This window comes from Ambystoma mexicanum, chromosome 2p, assembly GCF_040938575.1.
Source record: "Ambystoma mexicanum isolate Mex_15411 chromosome 2p, UKY_AmexF1_1, whole genome shotgun sequence".
Classification (NCBI taxonomy): Eukaryota; Metazoa; Chordata; class Amphibia; order Caudata; family Ambystomatidae; genus Ambystoma; species Ambystoma mexicanum.
Window position 1 is genome coordinate 1,166,092,249 of NC_090923.1, and position 23,232 is coordinate 1,166,115,480.

At 47.0% G+C, this 23,232-nt stretch overlaps 1 protein-coding gene across 5 annotated transcripts in view; it reads right to left on the bottom strand.

The window, feature by feature from the left end:
- Positions 1-23,232, bottom strand: part of HUWE1 (HECT, UBA and WWE domain containing E3 ubiquitin protein ligase 1) — a 2,445,223-nt gene that overhangs the window by 2,345,548 nt on the left and 76,443 nt on the right. For all 5 annotated transcript variants that reach the window (XM_069645305.1, XM_069645304.1, XM_069645303.1 and 2 more), the window contains exons 4-5: positions 674-880; positions 430-582 (exon numbers count right to left, since the gene is read on the bottom strand). In XM_069645305.1, the coding sequence (XP_069501406.1) occupies positions 430-582; positions 674-880 (360 nt within the window). The remainder of the gene's footprint in view (positions 1-429; positions 583-673; positions 881-23,232) is intronic.

Consider the following 23,232-nt stretch of genomic DNA (forward strand, 5'->3'; position numbering starts at 1 on the left):
AGTATAAGTTGCGGCATTAGTACCATGACTATCATTCTATATCTAATTCTACAACAGTAAGCTCAGGTAGTCGCTGTGTAAATTACGCTTAGTAGGGGTGGGCTGGACTCAAGTGAAAAGGTGGCAGACTGGGACGACCTTCGTAATGGCGGGTTGGACGATTTCACTAGGAGTATGTACAGGCAGTTTTGTTTTGCAGTGGCAAACAGGCTAGGAGCAACTTAAAAGGTACACTAATAATCTGTTTCACTGAAGAAGGCTTTTCAATAGCAATGAGCTAAGACAACATTTTTCACATAATGTAAATGCAACTTTGCTGCTGAAGGCTAAAATGGGATTGCTGTGGACGTATCGTTAATGCAGTTTTTTTTTTTTAACAGACCCTTTCCACTTGAGTGCCAAATTACAGAAAGTCTAACACAAACTCACCTCTGCTAGGTGCTGAAGTCGTGATAAGAGGGGCGTCCGCTTATCAGAGCCAAGCCTTGTGATGTAGTTGGACCTTTTGCTGAACACATACAGGAGGTTTAAAACAGCTAGCACAACCTGCATATCTGAAGAGGCCAGTAAGGTTGTTAGGTGCTGAAGGGAAAAAACAAAAATAAACTTAAGTCTTACCCTCAACCCCATTTACAAGATGTGAGAAAATGACAAGCAAGGTTATCCAACATACCTCAATTGAGCTGTACAGGTGCCTGGAGAAACTGTACTCTATGAGTAAGGCAGTAAAGTTCAAAACCGAGAGGAGGAGAGATTTCAGTTGCTCCTTCTCCGGCCTATCACAAACAAGCATCCAAGACATGTTTTCTACTGTCAGCCCAGCATCTGAAAGGATTCCATCAAAGCGATCCAGCAAATCCACCCAGTGGTACAGCTCACACTAGAAAGAGAAACAAAGGTCAGATACTAAAAATTGACTACATTGATGAAACTAGGATGACAAATTTGCAAAGCAAACTGCTTTAGCTAGTAATATTTCCTTATTCCAAATGTCCATGTGACAGGACAATGCCTAATTGTACACCTATCCCTCTCATTAAACCACTCCTAAACTGGACAGTCTCCACGCCCCATTCAAGAGTTAACTACCCTCTATACACAGCCTGCTTAAAACAGACAGGCACTGCATGCCACATTTTGCATGCCCAGGCCCCAGTTTCTCACCCCCTTTTTATCAAACAACAAAACAGTCTTCCCCAAAAGACTCTTTACAAAAGCATCAAGGCGTGATTTTTGATTTTACAGAATGGGAGCTCTCTCCTGACATGCTTGAGACACTTGACAGTTGCATGGAATATTTCCTTTGCATTAAGTGCCTTCTCAAAGTTCAAATTGTCTGCAGCACAGTACATACATCTTCCTTACTCAAGATTCAGTGGTGCCTATGCTCTCCATCTTCCACGTGGTGTAAACGTTAGCAAAACAGCAGTTAATGTACCACACAAAGAAATAACTTGCAGCAGACAATAAGGAATGCATTGTTGAGCCAACAGCAATCTGAACTGTAGTGCCTTAACATTACTGAAGTTCAGGCACCATATGGGAACTGCCCTTTATATGTGTTCATGACAAAGCAGCAGCCATCTAGTGCATGTTTTTCCCCAACCTGAGAGGTATTAAGAGTTCTACCTATACAACATTTAAAAAAAAAAAAAGGACAGGTACTGTTTTAGTAACTTTGTCCTGTGTGATGGAATCTGCGAAAGTACACTTCTGACATTGTAGTTTTAGTAGTAGGTTAAATAGTCTGTCCAACAAGTGGTCTCCAAATTAAAGCATCAAAACCACTTTTTTGCCTGAAAATCTTTCAAATGAGACCATAGAAATTTAAATCCACCCATAAATGAGTTGGATTTATAAACTTCGTTGGCGGCAATCTTAACACTACACGCCGCAATCCAGTGACAACATGAAAGAACAAGTTAATTACCCGTGGCAACGTTCTTTCGATTGGATGTTCCTCCCACATATTCCTTATCTTTGAAATATTCAAGTCTGCTTGGGGTCATATGGTCGTGTCGCGTTGTCTTGGTCCTCGATGGCCTCTGTAGCGTCTCTCACGACATTTACGCTGGTATATGAAGCACGCGTGCAGACCTTTACTTCAGTTCTTAGTTTATTCCCCCTCTTTAGCTTGCATGCTGTATCACAGGAAACAATCTTGACATTACGAGAAAGGACGGTGTAAGACAAATTCTAGGCAGGCAAAGGGGGATGATGGGAGGGCGATGAGGAATACGGGAAGGAACATCCAGTCGAAAGAACGTTACCACAGGCAAGTAACTTGTTCTTCGAATGGATTGTGTCCTCCCACTCAGTTTGACTCCCAAAGCAGTTTTACTTAGAAGGTGGGTGCCAAGAAATTGCCTATTTGTTTATATTATGGAGGACAGCCTTGCCAAATTTGGCTTCCTCTCCTGAAAAGGAATCTACACAGTAAAATGTACTAAAAGTGTGAAGGGACAACCAGGTTGCCGCTCGACAATGCTCTTGCACTGGCACACCCATTTTCAGAGCTGAAGAAGCAGCCACCGCTCTAATGGAATGCACCTTCAGACCTACGGGCAAACCTTTGCCCATTAACAAGTAACACTCAGTTATGCACATTACAATCCATCTAGAGATTGTTTCGCAACTGCTAAGACCAGACTTTGGCCAGCATAACTGCTGAAAAGTTGATCATCTTGGCGAATACTTGTAGTCCTTGTAATGTAGTATCTTAGTGCCCTTTACGGATCTAGACTATGTAGTCTGTCCTCTTTAGATGGACGAGAGGGAGGGTAAAAGAAGGCAGTACAATGTGGTGTGCTAAAGGAAACTGCCAACTTCTGGAAGGAAAGATGAACTCTTAAAACTACTTTTTCCTTGGAAAAAGAACATAAAAGGTTTGGAAGCCAAGGCTTGCAGCTCACTTACCCTACGGGCATACGCATAGCTACTAGAAAGGCTGTTTTCATAGTGAGCATCCTCAAAGGTCACAAATGTAAGTGCTCAAATGGATCGCCATAAGAAATCTTAAGATTGAAATCCCAGGATGGTACGATGAAGGTAGTGGGTGGAAAGAAATTGGTTAAGCCCTTCAGATATTGTACCACTATCAGCACTTTGAAGTATGACCCCCATCTCAACTGGAGAGCTTTTAAAGATTGATAATGATGCTAAGTAGCCCTTCACCATGATCACTTGCAACTCAGAATGGGTCAGGTGGAGCAAGAAAGATCGAACATGGGGAAGTTCACATGTGAAAGGATCTAGTCTCTTCTCCCTGCACCAGCTGCAAAACATTCCAATGGCAGCAGTACAGGGATTGAATTGCTGGCCTCCTTGCCAAAAGCAACACCTCCATTACGTCTTCCGGAGTTCCCAATCTTTGTATTGCACCCCTTCAGGTACCAGGTGTGAAGATTGAGGGTCCTGATGAGACCTCTTTCAAGAGTAGGTCCTCTCTTTGGGGAAGACTAATTGGAGGGCAGATTGCCATTTCCAGAAAGTCCGCGTACAAAGTTCTCCTGGCCCAATCCGGAGCAATCAAGATCATGGTTGTCCCGAACTTCCTCAACCTCCCGACAAGAGGACTGGCGGAAATATGTACAGTAGTGGAAACTCCCAGTCCACCACAAACTGAACGCATCTCAGAGCTCCTATTTGGGGGAATTCCCTGGAGGAGAACAGCTTGCACTTCTGGTTCACACTGGCCACGGACAGATCCACTCGAGGGGTTCCCTTAAGGGCAAAGATCTCCACTCGAGGGGTTCCCTTAAGGGCAAAGATCTCCAGAAGGATTTCTTGAACGAGTTCCCACTCATGTGAGATCGTGCTCTGCCTGCTCAGTGTCTGCAGTGTTCTTTTCTCTGGCTAGATGAACTGCCAGAAGAGCGATTTCTTCTCAGTGCCCAGAACCAGAGCTGCATTGCCTCTCTGCACAGGGGCAGTGACCCTACTCCCCCCACTTTTGTTGAGTAAGTGCACGGCCACTGTGTTGTCCGTCATTATCAGGAGACACTTTCCCCGTATTGAGGGCAGGAAGGCCATCAGCGCCAATCTGCCTGCCCAACAGGTTGATATGGAGTCTGTACTCCCACTGAGAGCAGTGTCCACTTAGTAAAAAATTTCTGATGTGCGCTCCCCATCCTGTGAGGGAAGAGTGTCGCAACTGTCGACTCTGGCCATGGTTGCCAAAAAGGTTATCACATTCTCTCGGCTGGCACACCACGGGAGATCCTGGGCGACCTTTGTCGGGACCTGCAGAAGGTCTATCATTCTGCCAATGAATTGAGACCACTGGGATCCGACAGCCCATTTAATGGATCTCATTCTCAGGTGTGCTTCTGGCAACAGAAATATACAGGATGTCATGAGGCTGAGCAACCTTAGGAAGTCTTAGGCCGCAAGACGTTGGGCACTCTGGAATTTTTGGACATCTGCAAGAGATGTTGAGCCCTTAACTCGGGTGGCAAAGCTTTTCCTGAAGCTGAGCCCAGGACCGAAGCTTCTGTGAAGGTGTCAAGTTGGACTTCGTGAAGATTGGTGAGTAGCCGAGCTTGTGGAGGCAGTGGCAGGTGCGACTCACAAAGGTATTCACCTTAGGGACTACCTTACTCCTAATCCATAGTCCCCTTTACTCAATACTTTTGGGACATTCTGTCCATCAGGACAGGACCAGAGCACTTTTGAAGCATAACAAATAATGTGTCCTTTTATTTTTATGCAGGGCCAACGCACGCAACAGCCCTGCCTTCCTGAGCGCCGCCCGCGCATCACCCTTCAGACCTTTTCTATCGCCAAAGTCTAAGGACCATTAGCAAAATAGAGGATACCTATTAGAGGGGAAGGTGGTCAGGAGTATGGAGGAACAGGACTGGACTAGGAGTAAATTAGTCACTATGGTCAGTAACTTTGTTATACTCCTACATCCCCTTTCCGCCATACTTTTGGGAGATTCCAAGCACTGACCAATGAAACAGGAGGATGAAAACTTCCCTTACTGGAACACTGCCTGGCCAAACTGGGCATCAGCCTGGGAGCTCAGGTCAAAACAATAGTGTTTGCAAAAAGCCAAAGGAGAAGCCCACGTAGCTGCCTTGGCTATGGACTCCCAAGGAACATATTTCTGGAAGGCAACAGCAGCCGCTTTGCCATGGACAAAATGTGCATGAACGCCCTTTACGGGCTGAAGCGCTTGAATTGCATAAGCCTCTGAGATGCATGAAGTGGTCCAGCTTGAGATGGACACTTTCGAAGCAGGTTTACCTTTTGGGTCACTGAAAGTAAAGATGTGAAGAGGTTCTTAGTTCGCTTGTTCTGTCGATGTAAAACTTCAGAGCTCATCTGACATCTAGGTTATGTAGAACCCCCTCTGCTTCCGAGACCGGGTCCGGAAAGAAAACCGGCAAGAATACCCGATTTATGTGGAACTCCCAAGACAATTTTTCAAAGGAAAAAAGGATGAGTACAAAGCACAACCTTATTCTTGTGAGAAGTTAGGAACTGGTGTTCGGCAGAGAGCTTGAAGCTCACTTATACTCACACAGTTACTGCAATCAAGAAGGCCACTTTCCAAGAAAAGAACCTGGGCCTGGTAGTGCCCATAGGTTCAAATGGCTTGTGACAAAGCGGTGAGGACCACGTTCAGATCCCATTTTGCATGAGGCCTCACCAGCAGAAAGAGGTGAAGACAACCTGCGAAATGCCTCTGGATTACTGGGTTTGCCAGTGAAAAAGAGCAACTGTCGACAGATGAGCTGCAATGGCTGATATGTTCTGCACGATAAGGCATGGATGCCGGAGGCCACAAGGTCTGATAGAAAGCGCATCAAGCTGTTTAGCTAGACACCAATGACAAACAAAGCCATTTACTTTTGTAATGAGGCCGCCTGAATCATGTGCATATTATCCTCTGAAAGGTTAAACTGCTCTAAAGGACCTGAACTCCGGTACCAGGCCACCAAGCTGAAGGATTGTGGGGAGGGGTGCCACACCTGGTGATTGCTCTGGTGAAGGAGGTGGGGAATCTGCAGCAAACTGATCAGGGCGCTTATCGATAGGTACTGCAGCTCCAAAAACCAGAACCTGGCTGACCACCAATGAGCTATGAAGAGGAGAGTGCAGTTGGAGGCACTATGAGTTTCCAGAGCGACCGATGAATCAACGGCAAAGGCGGGAAAGCATAAGCCTTCATGTTTTCCCAAGGCATCTCGAGGGCGGACTCCAAGGAAGATGCTCCAAGACCGTCCCTGGAAGCAGAGTGGTAGTTTCCTGTTTGTTGCAGTCACACAGGTCAACCATTGGAGAACCCCATTGCTGGAAAGTTTGGTTAGAACATGGCTGTTCATTACCCATTGGTAATCCGCCACAGACGGCGGCTCAGGGAATCTGCCACAACATTGATCTCACCAGGAATGTGCACCGCCTGTAGCCAGACACTGTTGGTCTGCCCAATTCCAAATCTGGATAGCTAGATCCACCAGAGGAGGTGCCCTGGTGCCCCCCTGCTTGTTAATTTAGAACATAGCTACAGAATGGTCTGTGTGAATTTGCACCACTGTCTACGATTGGAAAGAAGGCAGGAAAGCTTTCAGTACCAGAAAGACTGCCAGGAGTTCTAGGTGGCTGATAAACAAGTTACTTACCCCAAGTAACATTCTTTTGCAGGAGGTTCCCCCAACGTATTCATCTTTGACATGTAATGTCCAGCTTCGGAATTTTTTTTTGGCACAGGGTGCCCTGCGTCGATGGCGTTGAGTTGATGTCCCTCGATGGCCTCTGTCGAGGGCGACGTCATCTGAGGTTATAAGTAGTACGCGCTGCGCCCGTTGGCCTCGGTTCTGTTTTTCCCATCCACGTGCAGCACAAATGCCCATACATACGGGCATGACAGTCCCCTGCCTTAGTGGAACTGTAATCGCATGGGAAATTCTCCAGAGGGGTAGGTCGGGAGTGCGATGAGGAATACATTGGAGGAACATCCAGTCGACAGAATGTTACCAGGTGTAAGTAACTTGTTCTTCAAATGGATTGTGTCCTCCAACGTATTCCTCATCTTTTACAGACTCCCAAAGCAGTATACATGAGTGGAGGGTGAACAATTTAGATTGTAAGAATTTAAGGGCAGAGTCCAGTACTGCCTTAACAAAAGCAACATCTTGAGCATGGGAAGTAGCCAGAGAATAATGCTTTGTGAACGTGTGTATTGATGACCACGTTGCAGCATCACAGATGTTCCCAAAAGGGACACCCCTTTGAAGGTCTGTCAATGTAGCCATGCCCCTGGTGGAATGATCCCGTAAACCCTCAGGAGTGTCTTTGCCTGCCAGTCTGTAGCATTCAGATAAGGTGAGGATGATCCATCTAGACGAGGTCGGTTTGGAAACAGCCTGGCCCGGCTTGTGTCCTGTATACCCAATAAAGAGCTGGTCGTCCACTCTCAATTTTGACATTCTGGAACTGTAAAAACTAAACACTTTCCTAGGGTCCAACCTATGAAGCCCTTCTTCATTACTAGGATGAGGTGGAGGATAGAAGGCCGGTAGCACAATTGTCTGACTTCAATTAAAGTCCGAAACTACCTTAGGCAAGGAAGTTTTTACTCTCAACACAACCCGGTCTTTGTGGAATACAGTAAAGGGTGGCTTGGAAGAAAGTGCCTGCAATTCGCTCACTCTTCGGGGCTGATGTTACAGCAACCAACAGAATTGTCTAAAGGTTAACAACCTTAACAGACATGTGTGCAAAGGTTCAAATGGGGCACACATCAGAAGTTTCAAAACCAGGTTGAGGACCGGAACCTGAAAAGGAGACGAGGGAACACATTTGTGGGCCCTTTTAGAAATTGATTCAGCAGTGGGATCTTGAAATCGGAACATTCCTCTAATGAGCGCTTATTGATAGATAGCGCTGCCAAGCAGCCCTTAATGGTGCCAACCTTAAGACCTTTATGTGCTAATGAAAGCAAGAAGGACAAAAAAATCCAGAGTTGTACACTGAAAAGGATCAACATTCTTTTCTCTACCCCAGTCACAAAACATATTCCAACGGCACTGAGATTTTGTTGCAGGCCTTCTGGCCGAAAGCAACACCTCCATTACATCATACGGAAGGTCCCAATCCTTGAATCTCAGCCTTTCAGAAACCAAGCGTGAAGGTTTAGAGTCTTGACATCTGTATGGAGAATCCGACCCTCCTCTCACGAGAGGAGGTCCTCTTTTTTTTGGAAGACGCATAGAAGAACATGTCCAGAAGGTATGGGTATCCCGTTCTCTTGGCCCAATCTGGGGCAATTAGGATCATGCGTCACCTGGACCTCATGATTACATGAGGAATGACGGGGACTGGCGAAGACACCTACAGTACAGTGGGAACACCCAATCCACCACAAAACAAGTCTCCTAGAGCGCCTTTCAGGAAATTTCCTAGAGCAGTACTGCTTGCACTTCCGGAAGACAGTCGCGAAAAGATCCACTGGACGGGTTCCCAAAAGGGCAGAGATCTCTTGAAGGACTTCCCGAGCTAGTTCCCATTCGTGGGAGACTGCTACGCTTGCTCAGAGTGTCCGCCGCAGTGTTATCCTCGCCGGCTAGGTGAGCTGCCGATAGGGAGATTCCTGCACGAATTCCCCAGTACCAGAGCTGCATTGCCTCTGCACAGTGGTAGTGACCCTACACCTCCTATCGTGGTGAGGTAGTATATGGCCACTGTGTTGTCAGTCATGATCAGGACATTCTTTCCCCGTACAGAGGGCAGAAAAGTCTTCAGAACTAACCGGATTGCTCTCAGCGCCAAAAGATTGATGTGTAGTCTGGACTGTGATGGAGACCAATGAGCGCGGATTGTCAGATAGATGGTGTGCACACCCCACCCAGTGAGGCGTTCGTCACTAGAGTGCTCTCCGGCCATGGTTGCCAAAAGGGTTCTCCTTCAGAATATTTTCCTCACAGGCCCACCACAGAAGATCCTGTGAGACGCTGGTTGGAATCTCAAGTCAGTCCTACATCTTTCCTGAGAATTGGGGCCATTGTGTTCCGAGAGCCCACTGAAGGGATCTCATTCTGAGGTGGGCCTCTGGCACCAGAAAAATGCAGGCTGCCATAAGGCCAAGCAACCTCAAAAATTCAAAGGCCGGAAGACTCTGGGCGCTCTAGAATTTTGTTACCATTTGAAGAATGTCTTGAGCCCACACCTCGGGTGGCGAGATCTTTGCCAAGGTTGTATCCATTACAGCCCTGATGTATTGGAGCTTTTGGGAAGAAGTCATATGTGACTTCTTGTAATTGAGGGAGAAGCCCAGTTTGTGAAGAGGGGCAGGTAATGTTGAGAAGATCCCAGGCTTGTTCGGGAGAATGCGCCCTTATCAACCCATCGTCTAGGTAAGGGTAGACGTGAATGCCCCCTCTGAGACTCACCGCCACCACCGCCATCAGTTTGGTGAAAACCCTAGGGGCGGAGGTCAACCCAAATGGCGGGACTCAAAATTGATAGTGCGAGCCGCCATCTGCGAACTTCCGGCATTTCCTGTGCTTGAGATGGATTGGCACATGAAAATAAGCATCCTGAAGGTCCAATGACACCAACCAATCCTGGAGATGGAGGGCCTGAAGGATCTGAGAAAGTGTGGCCATCTTGAACTTGTCTTCCTGAGGAACTTGTTCATGTATCTCAAGTCCAAGATGGGTCTCTGTCATTTTTGGGAATCAAAAAATATGCAGAATACCAACGCTTGTTCCTCTCCGCTACAGGCACTGGTTCTATAGTGCCTTTCTCTAGCCGGGTCAAAACGTCCTGCCCAAGGAGCAGATCTGGAATCCTCAAAGTGCGTTTCCCCAGTGGATTGTTCAGAGGCTTCTTTATAAAAGAGGCAGTAACCATGGGCTATTGTTTCCAGAGCCCAAGCATCTGAAGTAATATCTCGCCATTCTTCTAGATGCAGAGACAATTGGCCCCACACTGGTGAGTTGTGACTCAAGCCTTCAGAGTGGTTTTGAAGCGGCTGTTGCAGAGGCCGATGGTAAAGAGGCTGCTGCTTGAGCTGGCTTAGCACCTCTACCTCGTCCACCACAAGGACATTTTCGTTGGCCTCTTTGAATGGCCATTCCTCTCACCCTTTAATGACATGCTCCCTGCAGAAACTACCTTTCACGCCCACCCATCTACGCGCTGGTCATCCCCATCAGGAGGGATGGTAGGGTATGTGGCTTGTTTTGAGGTAGCTGTAGCTGCCTTGACCACCAGAGTCTCAGGAGTGAGGTATTTTGACAAATAGCCAGTGTCGCTAAGTAAGGGACTTGAAATTATCCTTTTTTGGTAGAGGAGTATGTCTTCTCTGGTTTAGCACCCAGAGGCTTCGATGTGGTCGAAGGCGTCGACCGTGTCTTAGCCAGTGCATTTTTTCACTAGGCACTAGTGGCTGAGCTGGCAAAAGTGGCGCAGCTGGCGTCGACAATTTTGGCGTTGATGGCTTAATAGGGGTCGAGGGCCCGACGGTCGTCACTGTTGAGGGCTTCGAAGGAGTCGAACACCCTGATCTCTTCTCCCCCCCCCCCCCCAATGTCTCGAGTGATCCTTCGATTTCTTTTCCGGCCGAGAGCTCTCGATGTGGACCATGCCGTTTAACCGCGCTCGAGGGTGCGCAAGTTTTAGGCTGAAACCTCTCCTTTCCATATTCCATAGAAGGCTCGATCAGAGCAGGACTGTTTTTCGAAGATTTTCAGCATTTCCTAACAGAAAGCTTCCCATTCTGTGGGTGTAGACTTTTTGGGCGGGCATACCACCCTCTCAGAGGAGAACCATCTGATGAAGACGTCGAAGGTGACCGGCAGAGCCTTCTTCTCGATCTCTTCGAAGAAGACAGTGTGGCGGGAACCACTCCTAGACCTAGAGCGCTTGGCCTTCCTCCTCAGAGTCACCTCTCGACTCATCGGTCGAAGGCCTAACAGGTCAGGACTTGTGGGGAGTTGGGGGGGGGGGGGGGGATTTGGTTTGGAAACTTTTCCAACTTGAAGCTCAAGGCCCTTCCCCATCGACTGACACTGTCTGAACACGTACCCGTATCGTGGCACTCTCCAAGGCACCACAGGCAGACTCTATGCGGGTCGTTTATAGAAGTCTTCGAGCCGCAGTCTTCATTTTTTGAAACTGGACCGAGGTGTCAACGGTGTAGATGAACATATCGAGTTGTTTTTGAACAAACAATGGAGAAATATACTTCACAAGTATGAGGCGCAACAGGTTTCTCACAAAGAAACGGAGCAGAGGCCAACGGCACCATGTGTGCTACTGACATCACGCTCGACTGAGGCCTTTGAGGTACATCAACTCTATGCTGGGCACCCTCTGCCCAATTTTTTTTTTTCTCAAAGCAGCCGAAGCTTGACATAAATGTCAAAGATGAGGAATACGTTGGGAGGACAATCCATTTGAAATGGATTTTATAACGCGCCTGTACACAAGTGATATGAGACATTCTGTCCTGGGGCATCCACAGATCGTACACCTTGAGGTGCCCCAGCGTTGCTCCACACCGTAGGAGGGAGGAGTCTGCTGCAACCAAAATCTGTGGGCAGGGCTCTTGGAAGGAGGTTCCCACTGAAAGGTTGCTGGCGGTTCACCACCATTGAAGAAACACTGTCATGGAGGATGGTATCCAAATCTTTTTGGAATCATGCCCACAGATTTGGACCAGCAGCCTCGAAGCCTAGCGGTGTGCGCCTCATTTTCAGTCTTGCAAGAGGTAGGGCTAACATGCATGAAGCCATCAGGCCCAGGAATCTCTGAAACCACCAGGCCGACGATGGAGAAATTCAGGAAAAAAAGAAATAATGGCACGTGGCTGATAAATCAGCAATTCTGTCTGGCACCAACCATATCCCAACGGAAACCTAGCAACACAGGTCTTGAGCAACTGTTAGACGATTTCTGCCAGTTCACCGACAGCTCCAGTTGGAACAGGTGCTGTTGCAGCCTGTGGACAAGGACTTTGCAGAAGCCAATTGTCCAGATATGGATACACATGAACTCCTTGCAGCCTGAGGAACGCTGCAATGACCGCCATCTTCATGAACACATGCAGAGCCAAGCTAAGACCAAACGGCAGCACTCGATACTAGAAGTGTTCCGTTCCCACAGAAAACCTAAGGTATTTCCGATGTGGACCCCCTATCAGGATATACATGCAAGTGTCCTGAAGTTGGCCAATCGCCCTTCCAGACAGAGGACCTCATCTGGCTGGGCGTGATCATCTTTAATTTTTCTTGGGCTGGGAAAAGATTGAAGTTGGAGAGGTGGAGGATGGTGCGCATGCCAGCCTGGTTGAGTTTGGGCACTAAACAGACTGGAGTAATCGCCCTCCCCTTGCTCCAGCAAGGGAACAGGTTCCGGCACTCTGAGGTTCAGATGTTTTTGTACTTTGGCTGAGGGAGAGAGACCCAGTCTGCTGAAGAGGGTGGGGTATTAGGGAGGGGCAAGCAGGAACGCCCGGGAGACAGACAAAATGCATAGGTCCTCTGTGATTGTCTGCCACGCCTACAGATGAGACGATAAACATCCTCCCACCAGAGTATCGTGTGACCAATGGAAACATTTGGCTGGTTTGTCAGCGGCTTGCCTTTGCTTGAAGTTCCTCATCAGTGGAGGAGTGGAATAGCTCTTTACCTTCAAGATAAAGTACTTTGTTCTGAACCCCCTTTAGCATGCAACCACGCTTGGCAGGAGAGGTCTACTGCCACCATAAGGCCCAGAGCAGAAGTGTCTACATGATGGGCCATGGCCTCCAGCAGGTCCTGAGCCAGAACTCTGGGCTCAGATAGGCCTTCTAAAATATTCCAGCCTGTCCAAAGGGATAGATTACTGAAATTTGGAAAGCTCCTTCCACAGCTTGAGATTTACAGCTGCAAGTATGACTTTGGTATTCGCCTGATGCAACTAAAGACCAAAATTGGAAAATACTTTTGTGGAAAGGACCTGTGAGGCAACCGTAGAGGATGTTGAGGACTGCTTGGCCTGGAGCGCAGCTGCTGCCACCACCGCTGATTAGGCAAGTGGGCATGCAGTCAAGGGTAGGCCTTCTGATGCTTGTACCGAGCGTCAATTTTCATGTTTACGTGCTGCTCGGAATGAGGTTTTTCCCTGACCGTGCAGGCTTCAGCAAGCACATCCTTTTGAAGGAAAAGGCCTTTGCGCACCTGTGTCGTAAGAGTTAAAGCTCCTGAAAGTACACCTTGTGCAGAAGGAGGCTTGTGTATTGGAATATAAATACTTAGAGGGGACGGCAGGCAGGCGTATGGCGGAAAGGGGACTAGGAGTAAGGTAGTCACTACGGTGAGTAACTATTATACTCCTACGTCCCTTCCCCTTTCCTTTATACTTGTGGGCGATTCCCAAAGCATGCACCATGGCTATTTCGGGTGGATGAAAAGAAAAAAGAAAAGGCCTTACTGGAATAAATTCTTGAGGACAGCCTGGCCGAACTGGACATCAGACCTGGAGCTCAGGTCCAAGCAGTAATTCTCACAAAAACCAGATGGGGAAGCCCATGTAGCTGCCTTGGCAATGGTTCCCCAAGGAACATACTTTTGGAAAGCAACAGCAGCCGCTTTGCCACATACAAGGTGGGCAAGGATACCTTTTGGAGGTTGAAGGCCCTGAATGGTATAGGCTTCAGAAATGCAGGAGACAATCCATCGAGAGATAGTTGCCTTGGGAGCCGGTTTCCCTTTCGGGACCCCGAATGGGACAGAGTTTAGGAGCCCCAAGTTCACTCGTTCTGTTGAGATAAAACTTTAAGGATCGCCTAACGTCCAGGTTGTGCAAGACTCTCGGCATCCGATGCCGGTTTAACTAGATATATTGGTTACAATTAAAAATCGGTAACCACCTTAGGCAGGAAAGGAGGACAAGTGTGGAGCACAATGTTATCCTTATGGACGGTGAGGAACGGATGTCCCATAGAGCTTGTAAAAGGGCTTTGCCAGGGGGCATATAATCTTAACTGGAGACTTTAACATGGCTTGGGATCCGTCCAGGTATAGAAGCAGAGACGTATGGGTTTGGCGGGCCATCGGGAGACCTTAAAAAGAAAATCCAGGATTTGGCCTTCGTGGATGCTTGGAGGGAAACACAGGGGGAGGACCGGGGTTACACGTTTTACTCCTATGTTCATAGATCCCACTCCCGAATTGATTATATCTGGACCTCGGCCTCTCTCCTGGGGCTTATTGCGGAGCCCTCTCTCGGCCGCATAGCGCTATCAGACCACACCCCTATGTCATTGCTTCTTCGAAGATCGCGGGGACCTCCAGGTCTGTGGAGATGGCGCTATCCCTCGGCACTGTTTAAGGATCAGGTCCTGGTCAGGGAAGTAGATAGAGCTCGAGGAATATGTGGAAAGGAATGCCTGGGAGGATACTTCTATGCAAGTATGGTGGGATGCTCTTAAGGCCACGATAAGGGGGAACATTTATGCAATTAAAGCCAGGAGAGAAGGAGCTGAGGAGGGAAGAGGAGATGGTGGGCGAGAGACTCAAGGAAGCAATGGCAAGGTTAGCCGTTAAGCACACGCCGACCGCTGCTAAGGAATTTCGTACATTGAGACGGCAATTGAACCTTATCCAAACTAGAGCGGCCAAACGTAGCTTACTACGTCTGCGGCAGATACTCTACATGAAGGCCAATAAGGCCGATAGGCTTCTAGCGCGTATGTTGCGGAAGAACGAGCAGCGTAGGACGATCCTAGCTATAAAGGGGGAGGGAGGGCCAAAGACACAGACGTCCCAGCGATGGAGAGGGAGTTCTGTCAATTCTACCCTACCTTATATAAGTCAAGTACTCCTGACCCCAAACTGCTGCAGGCTTACCTGGATAGAGTTGAGCTCCCGGCCCTCTCGAGGGATGAGCGCGATCAGCTAGAGGGGGAAATAACTACTGATGAAGTCAGGAAAGCGATCTCTGAGCTCTCTCCAAATAAAGCCCCGGGGCCCGATGGTTTCATGGTCGAATTCTTTAAGAATCATAAAGAGATTCTAATCCCGCATCTAACTAGGCTCTTCAATTATGTTGGCGTGTGCGGCGTCTTACCGACCTCCATGGATGAGGCCAAGGTGACGCTTATATAGAAGCAGGGCAAAGATCCAGAGGAGTGTGGATCCTATCGACCGACTGTACTCATAAATGTGGATGCAAAGATCTACACGAAGATCCTGGCGTCCCGATTAGTTTCCCTCATGCCCAAACTGATACATAACGATCAGGCAGGCTTTATAAAGGGGCGTCAGACAGCTGATAATGTGCGCAGAGTGATTCACTTGATTGAGAAGCCTCAGTTTAAGGAGATCCCAGGCCTTTTAGCAGTTGACTCCGAAAAGGCTTTTGTCTGAGTGGAGTGGAGCTTCCTCTTTGCCACCATGGTTAAGATGGGGTTTGGGCCTAAGTTTCTGCCTCGAGTAAAAGCGGCCTATTGGAGTCCATCCCTTCGGTTAACGATCAATGGGCGAATCTCGGGTCCAGTGCAAATTTGGAGGGGCACAAAGCAGGGCTGTCCCCTCTCTACGTTACTCTATGCGCTCCACTTGGAGCCTTTTTTAGAGGCGATAAGAGGACGAGGGGATAAAGGGCATGGACTTCGGCATTCAAAGATTGGCACCTGGGGGATGCCGGATGATTCGAGATATGTTTGAGGGGGATAAGGTGAAGGACTTCCAGCAGTGTAAGACTGAGTTCGGGTTGAGGGAAACCCACAGATATGGATGTATGCAGCTGAGGCACTGGTTGTCCCACCCAGTCCAGAAACAGGCAGGCACACGCTCCTTGACTGAGAAATACCTAGATACACATGAGGGAGACAGGGGCCTCATAGCATCCATTTACAGGGTTATTAAAATGGGAGAGGACATTTCACGCAGAGCTTACACGGAGAAATGGGAGGGGGCCACGGGCGTTGATAGATGAGGAAGAATGGCAGGAACTATGGAAACAGATCCCGAAATTAACTAGATCTATCCAGATACAGGAGATGTGGATGAAGCTGATCCATCAATGGCACAACTCCAATCAGACTTAATAAAATGTTTGCGTCCACCTTGCCGCTGTGCTGGAGAAACTGGTGAGCGTGGCTCGTGGGCCCATATTTGGTGGGATTGCCCGAGGTTGACCGCTTATTGGAGGGAGTATTCACCAGGCCATTGAAAGGGTACTAGATGTCAAGCTCAGAGGCAACAGAGGTCTCTCCATGCTAGGCCTCAATCGGAGCCTGCTGGACATACCCAGGCAGTCTGGTCGTATAGTATACGTCACTATGATGATGATCGTGGCCATGGAATGGCTCTCGCACTCTTTACAGGGCCAACATGGGACATTTCTGTCTGGCTGGGCTCCTCTGTTGAACTTTTTGAAAGAGAGGACGTAGAGCCTGGTGCCCTAAAAGCATGGAACTACTTGGCATCGTACTCCCTCAAGAAGACACTGATTTAGGGGTGAACTAGAGTCTAAAGGGAGCTGTTGCCTGAACTTAGATATGATGCTATGTTCTTCTTTATCCGGGTCTTTACTCCTCCACTACAAAGATGCTATGACTTCAGTACTTCTGCTCCTGAGTTTCTGGAGGGTGGGGTCAGTGGGGGTTGGGAATTTTCTTCTCTTGTTGCATTTCTTGTTCTTGGTGAGTTGCTATTGAATGCTTTCCTTGTTGTGTTTGATGTCTCTCTTGTTAAATACCAATAAAAATGAATTAAAGAAAAAAAAAGCTGCAGCCAGATCGATTGAGGTATAGAAAAAAACGGATTCCCTCCCTTTGCCCAAGCCTGTCCCTCTATGCATTTCAACAATAGACCATTCAATTGGGTGCCCATCCCCTTTCTAAAGCCAGTCTGCAATTTTGATGTTAAATTTCAGCTACTGGCCCAATAATCCAATTGTTCCAGTAATAGACGAACATATTTTAGCGTCTGCGTCCAAAATGGCAATTGGGCGGTAATTCATTGGCTGGGATCCATCCCTTTTTAAAGATCAGAATAATATGTGCCCGCTCCCAGGAAGGATATTCTCCCTTCTTCATAATGTATCCAAACAGAATATCTGCCCTCAATTTCAGATTTGACTTGAAAAGTTGATTACTTAATTCATTTGGGCCAGTGGCCCTCGAGTTACTAATGGCACCAATTAATTTCACAAGTTTCTTCTGTGAGAGATCAAGAACCAAATTTACCCCTATGAAACATCTCTCTATATGGATTATCTTTTCTTCTTATACCTCGGGTAGGGCATATGAGGCCTCAAAGTGGACAATCCAGTGCTGCTCTATGACTGTTGACATCTACCCAATTTGACATTCCCAGGTGCATTCATCAAGTACCAAAAGGTTCTAGTGTCTATCCTAAAACGCATCTAACATTTGTACCACCATCTGACTTGCACTTTGGACCTTAGCAACCAGTTTTTATAGCCTTGCTCAAGTTTCTGAACATGGGTTATTTTGTCTCAGGAGGAAATGGAGGGGTCTGTTAATAATCCTCCTTCCAGCTCAATTTTCTTCGTCCAAGGACCAGCTCCCAATTGCACACATGTACATGGGATGATGGCCTAGATGCTACTCGACCCTTTTTGGTAATATTGGGTTTGATAACACTGGAGATAAAGCATCCACAATGATCTACCATAAGGTCCGATTAATTCCTGTGTGGTTTCGCCCCTTCAAATCACACCCAGAATTGGATGTATACTGGCAAGCAGATGTGTTGACCATTTAAGACGATTGCCCTGGTCATTGAGCGAACAATAACCAACCTATAATCATAGAATGAGAACACTGGTAGCAGGTATCATAACTTTGTACACACTTGAAGAATAGTTGAAAGCAATTTAAGGTAGGTAAAATCACTTGACAATACTTACAATCACTGATTTAAGAAAGAATGAATCAAAACCAACACAGCAGGTAAGACTTGCATTACTTTCACAGAGGCCTGATGCTTTAGTAGTCCATCCCTATCTAGTTCCGAGTGTCAGATTGGTAGCGGAGGGGGGCTACAAAACAAGTAAGGCACAGGCTGTAAAAGGTCAAGCGTTCCAGACGACTTGTATCAAGTACACTTTGTTCGGAAAAAGGGTTTGGGGCTTCGGAGAAGACTGTAGGCACACAGGCTTTAGGCCTGGGCGAATGTGTATGGGCAATCTCCCAAACAGTTGAATCAGCACTCCAGCAACACAAGCAGCAAAGCAACTCTAGGTATGGTCTAGCAAGAGTCTCAGTACCTTACATTTGAAGAGGATGCTGCAGCAGCACACCCGGTCAGGCAGACTGAAGAAGCACTGGATGGATCTCGCAGCAGCAGTCAGGTGGAGTGGCCCTGAGCAAAGGAATCTTTGCGGTTTTGTGGTTTTGGCATCCTTTTCAAAACGCTGCAGAACAGTTTTTGTCCGGTCAATTCAGCTTGCTTTCTCAGCCCAGCCTTCTCATCAGGGGACTTCAAGGAGCAGAAATCTTGCCTCTGCATGTCAAAAAGGAGTTTAACGTTTCTGAAGGATTCCATCTTTGGAAGGCAATGCACTGCACAGTGGCAACATGTGCCAGGGTATTGGCGGTTTGCAGCTGGTGAAGGTCACAGCGTGTCGTGCAACAGCTCAAAGTGCAGGTTGTCTTGAGACTGGTTAGTCCCACCAGTATAAGGGAGAAAGTAGTCTGGTCTGGACCGTCCCAGTCACTTGGAAAAGAGGGCGGGAGCAGCAGCAGTCACTCAGATGGGTCTGGTGGTCTCTGGAGGGTGCTGCAGACTTCTTTTCTGAATGGATCTTCCAGTGGTCGACTGGCTTCAGCATCAAGACTCGCCTTTTATGAAGGAACCTAGCCATTCAACATGCATGCTTTCATTCAAACTTGGGGTGGGGGCTGTCCTTTTAGGACAGCTAGCCTCCCAGTTATAACTAAATCTTAGCAGGCACACTGAAGGACAAAGATCTGGGGTGTTTCAAAGTCCTCCCAGACACACTTGTGCCCTTGGACGGGGGTTCAAAGGGATCCCAGCAAAGAAAAGACAAACAAGGACCACCCACACCCTGCACGGCAGAAGGACCAAGAAAGAAACCTTTGTGGAGTTGGCAAAAAAAGAAGACCGGAACCACTTTTGATCAATGGTGTCCCAGGTGTTCCTACTGCACTTTTTAATGCAGCCTACGTTGTAAGTTGTACAAAATTGGTAGACAGACTTTTTTTACTAGAAGTTAGAGAAGTGAGAAAAGGGTTACAAAGTACCCCCAAAGCACTCCATTTAAGGTGGGGTGTGCTGATCTCACAAAGAAAAGTGTACGTAGGATCAAATGTATCCCCCTATCCTTGGGAACAGTAGTTCCCACAAGAAATTAAAACCAAAGTCGGAAGCTCAAGGAGTTTCCAGCAGCACTACACTTAAGGTGCTGTGTGCGGCAATAGGACATTACAGATGCCATAAAAAATGGAGGAAAGTGGACTGCATCAAAAGAAACCCAAAAAGGGGTGCCTGGGAGTAGAAAACAAGAATGAGTGAGAAAATAGGTTGCCACTCAAGAGTCAGGAAACCCCCAATAGTCCAGCAAAGAATTCTAGGGGACTCACCAGAAGAATATCACAAGATGGACATTCTGACCAATGCCCTTCTCACTGGTGTCCATCACATCGGGTGGATAATCTTCATTTGGGCGAGGTTGAGCTCCATTTTCCTATATTGTACTTTGGCATAGATGTTCAACTAGCCATCCCCACCTATGTTCATGCCCAGCTCATCACTCCAGCCATGCCAATCCCCACCTCCCAGCTGTGTGCAGCAAGCTATAGAGAGTAGGCAGACAGGTGACCCGTTAAGGGGTGGCTGAATATGGAGCGAGGGTCCCCAAAGTATACCTTCAGTAGAATTATGACCCTGTCAAAGTGCAGGCATTTCAGATTGTATACATAGTTCAAGTGAAATTTTATATTTGAACTTTAAGTAATCAAAATAAAGCAGGTGTCTACCACCCAAATGTAATTCATCTGATTGAACCCAACCTTCAAGCCAAGCTAGGTTTTTTTTTATAACAGTTCTGCAGACAAAATATTAATGTGTATATTAAGTTGAGTTAACAGGCCCTTTTTGTGAGGCCTGAATCTTCCAATGAGAATGTAGGAATTCAAATTCATCCATGGAGAGATGAAATATTGCATAGCTTTGTTAGTGGCCATCTTAATGAGGTAATCCATGTTAGAAACCATGCACGATAGTGTGCCATGGAAACAATCTATTGGTAATTTCGGAGGACAAGCTCTGTTGCACCTTTTCCCACAAACCATAAACTTCCAAATGCTATAAAAAGCCTTCATACCCATAGCATCACTAAACTATAGCAACATGTTCTTTTACCATGTCCCCAAGAATGCCCGACAGTAAACATGTTCCATCACGTTGCCCCAGTCAGCGCTCCAGCTAGAAGGTTGTAGCAAATTAAAATTTGATTGTCAACAAGGTATTACGGAATTAAAGGCAAACTATTCAGGAAGGCGGAAGGAAGGTCCAGAGAAAAAGAAAATCTACATGGAAAATACCCAATTTGAAGATAGTCAATTTGTCAGCACATGAAATCTGAAACTATCCACAGCCTCCCATAGCCCACCCAATTGGTATGTTTATTTGCCCTAGTCTTCCAGGAGCAATTGAAGACTTTTTCAAGAAATAGACAAACATAACTCAGAATTTAACCAAATGTTAACAAATCAACAATAGGAAAAAAAACAGATAAGTGACAACTGGAGATCTTGCACATGGTATCTTTGTAGAAACCAATAACCAAGAGATGCAACCCCCACATACCAATATATTTTCCACAGCAACATGATCAGACTCCTTTCCCCAATGTGCATGATCACTTTTTGCTTACACCAAATCACCTACACACCCACAGTCACTGTCCGGCACCTTGTTCCTGAACAGCCTAACATTTCAAAGAATTAAGCCTGAGATGGCCACCTGCACTACTTGCAACATGGCTCTGCTGCTCAGCAGGGATCACCCCATACGAATTACTATGGCAGAATGACTAGCAACAATTTGAAGGCTTAACTTTTCTACCCTGGCATTTGGGTGGTTCAGCCACTAGAATTTCTTGTAGGGTTCTCTTAAAAAAAACACAATACTCCATTCCCAAATGTTGGTACAATAAATAATTCCAAAGAAAGGTTCCACAGCATGCAATATGAATATATACTCTGCCCAACTTTGAGTAAGGCCATCCTACAGCTTCAGCTGCTTTGGAAATATCTTTTCTGCCGAGGGCGCTGTGTGTCAATGCAGTCGACTCAATGTCCCTCGAGGGCCTCCGTCACAAAGTCGACATCACTAGCATATACATCATGGGCAGTGCTCATTAGCTTTAGTTCTGTTTTTACGCCCTCTTACAGAATTGCTGGCATCAGTGTGCCCAATACAGTATCAGACCTTTATAGAGTGCAAGGTGTAATGCATGGAAATTCTACTGCAGGGTAGGTTGGGAGGGGCGATGAGGCATCTGTGGGAGCAACAGCCAGTCGAAAGGACGTTAGCAGGGCTAAGTAACTTGTTCTTCAAATGTCCTCCAACGTAGTCCTCATCTTTAGATGGACTCCCAAAGCAGCGTCCATTTTGTAGGAGGGAGTAAGACTTTACAGACTTCTTCTCAAGATTTGTCATGACAGAGTAAGACTGCCTTTCCAAATACTCTCTTCCTGGAAAAAGATTCCAGGCAGTAATATTTTGTGAATGTGAATAGACCATGTGGCTGCCGCATACATTCGGCACCCCTCTTTGCAAAGCAGATGTTGCCGTGCCTCTTGTGGAATGGGCACTCAGGTCTTCTGGGGGATCTTTCCCGGTCAATCTGTAGCATTCCGTAATGCCTATTATCCATCTGAATAATGTTTGTTTTGTGACTGCAATTTAGAATTTGTGACTAGTGTACCCCACAAAAAGTTGGTCCTCTTGATGTATTTTAGGCATCTGTGAAACGTAAACGCTAGTTAAGCTAAGTGCGCCAAGTGCCCTTTTTGGATCTAGCCTTTCCTCTTCCTTGCCAGAATGTGGAGGGGGATAAAAAGCTGATTATTTTAGGAGTTATGTGAAAATCCAACCATTTTCAGAAGAAAAGTCGGCTTAACTCCAAGAACGACCTTGTCCTTGGAGAAGGTTGCAAACTGTGGTTTACTAGATAAGGCCTGTAACTTGCTCACCCTGTGGGCTGATTTTAACAAGACAAATAAGATGATCTTAAAAGTCAGCAGTCTAAATGGAGCAGCAGCTCAAAAAGGAGCACACAGACATTTTAACACGAGATTCAGATCCCAAATTGGAACTTGAAATGGTGGATGACCACATTAGTGAGCCCTTTTAGAAATTGAATGACCAACAGCATCTTGAAATATGACGTCTCTTCCAATGTGCGCGTTAAGATCAAAAGCGCTGCCAAGTACCCTTTGATGGTTCCAATCTGGAGCCCCAGATTTCCTAATTGTAATAAGAAAGACAACACCATGCGTGTATTGCACTGAAAAGGGTCCACATTCTTGTACCTGCACCAACTGCAGAATTTTTTTCCAATGGCAACGGTGCAAGGATTTTGTTGCTGGCCTTCTGGCCAGAAAGCAAAATCTCCATTACGTCATACAGGAGATCCCAATACTTATATCTCAACCTCTCAGAAACTGTGCACGATGGTCGAGTGTCGACCTCTGGATGGAGAACCCAAGCCTCTTCGAGAAAAGGTCCTCTTTGTGCAAGACACATTGGAGGGCAGATATACATGTCCAGAAGGTCCAAGTACCACATCCTCCAGGCCCAATCCAGAGCCATTAGGATCATGGATTTCCCAAACTTGCTCAACCTCAGAATCATGTGCGGAAGGTCACTCCCAGTCCACTAAGAACTCATCCCGTATAGGTCTTCTTGGGGGAAATTTCCTGGAGCAGAACAGTTCACAATTCCAGTGGACGCTGGTTGCAAGCAAATATACTTGAGGCGTCCCCCAAAGGGTGAAAGACTTCCTGAGCTAGGTGAAGTGTCAATAGAGATTCCTTATTGAATTGCCCAGAACCAGAGCTGCATTGCCTCTGCACAGTGGTAGAGACCCTACACCTCTTCTCGTTGAGGCAGTACAGGGCCACTGAGTGGTCATTACTAGGACATTCTTTCCCGTTACAGAGGGCAGACAGACCTTCAGCGCAAGTCTGACTGCACTCTGCTCCAAAGGTTGATGTGTAGTTTGGACTCCGATCGA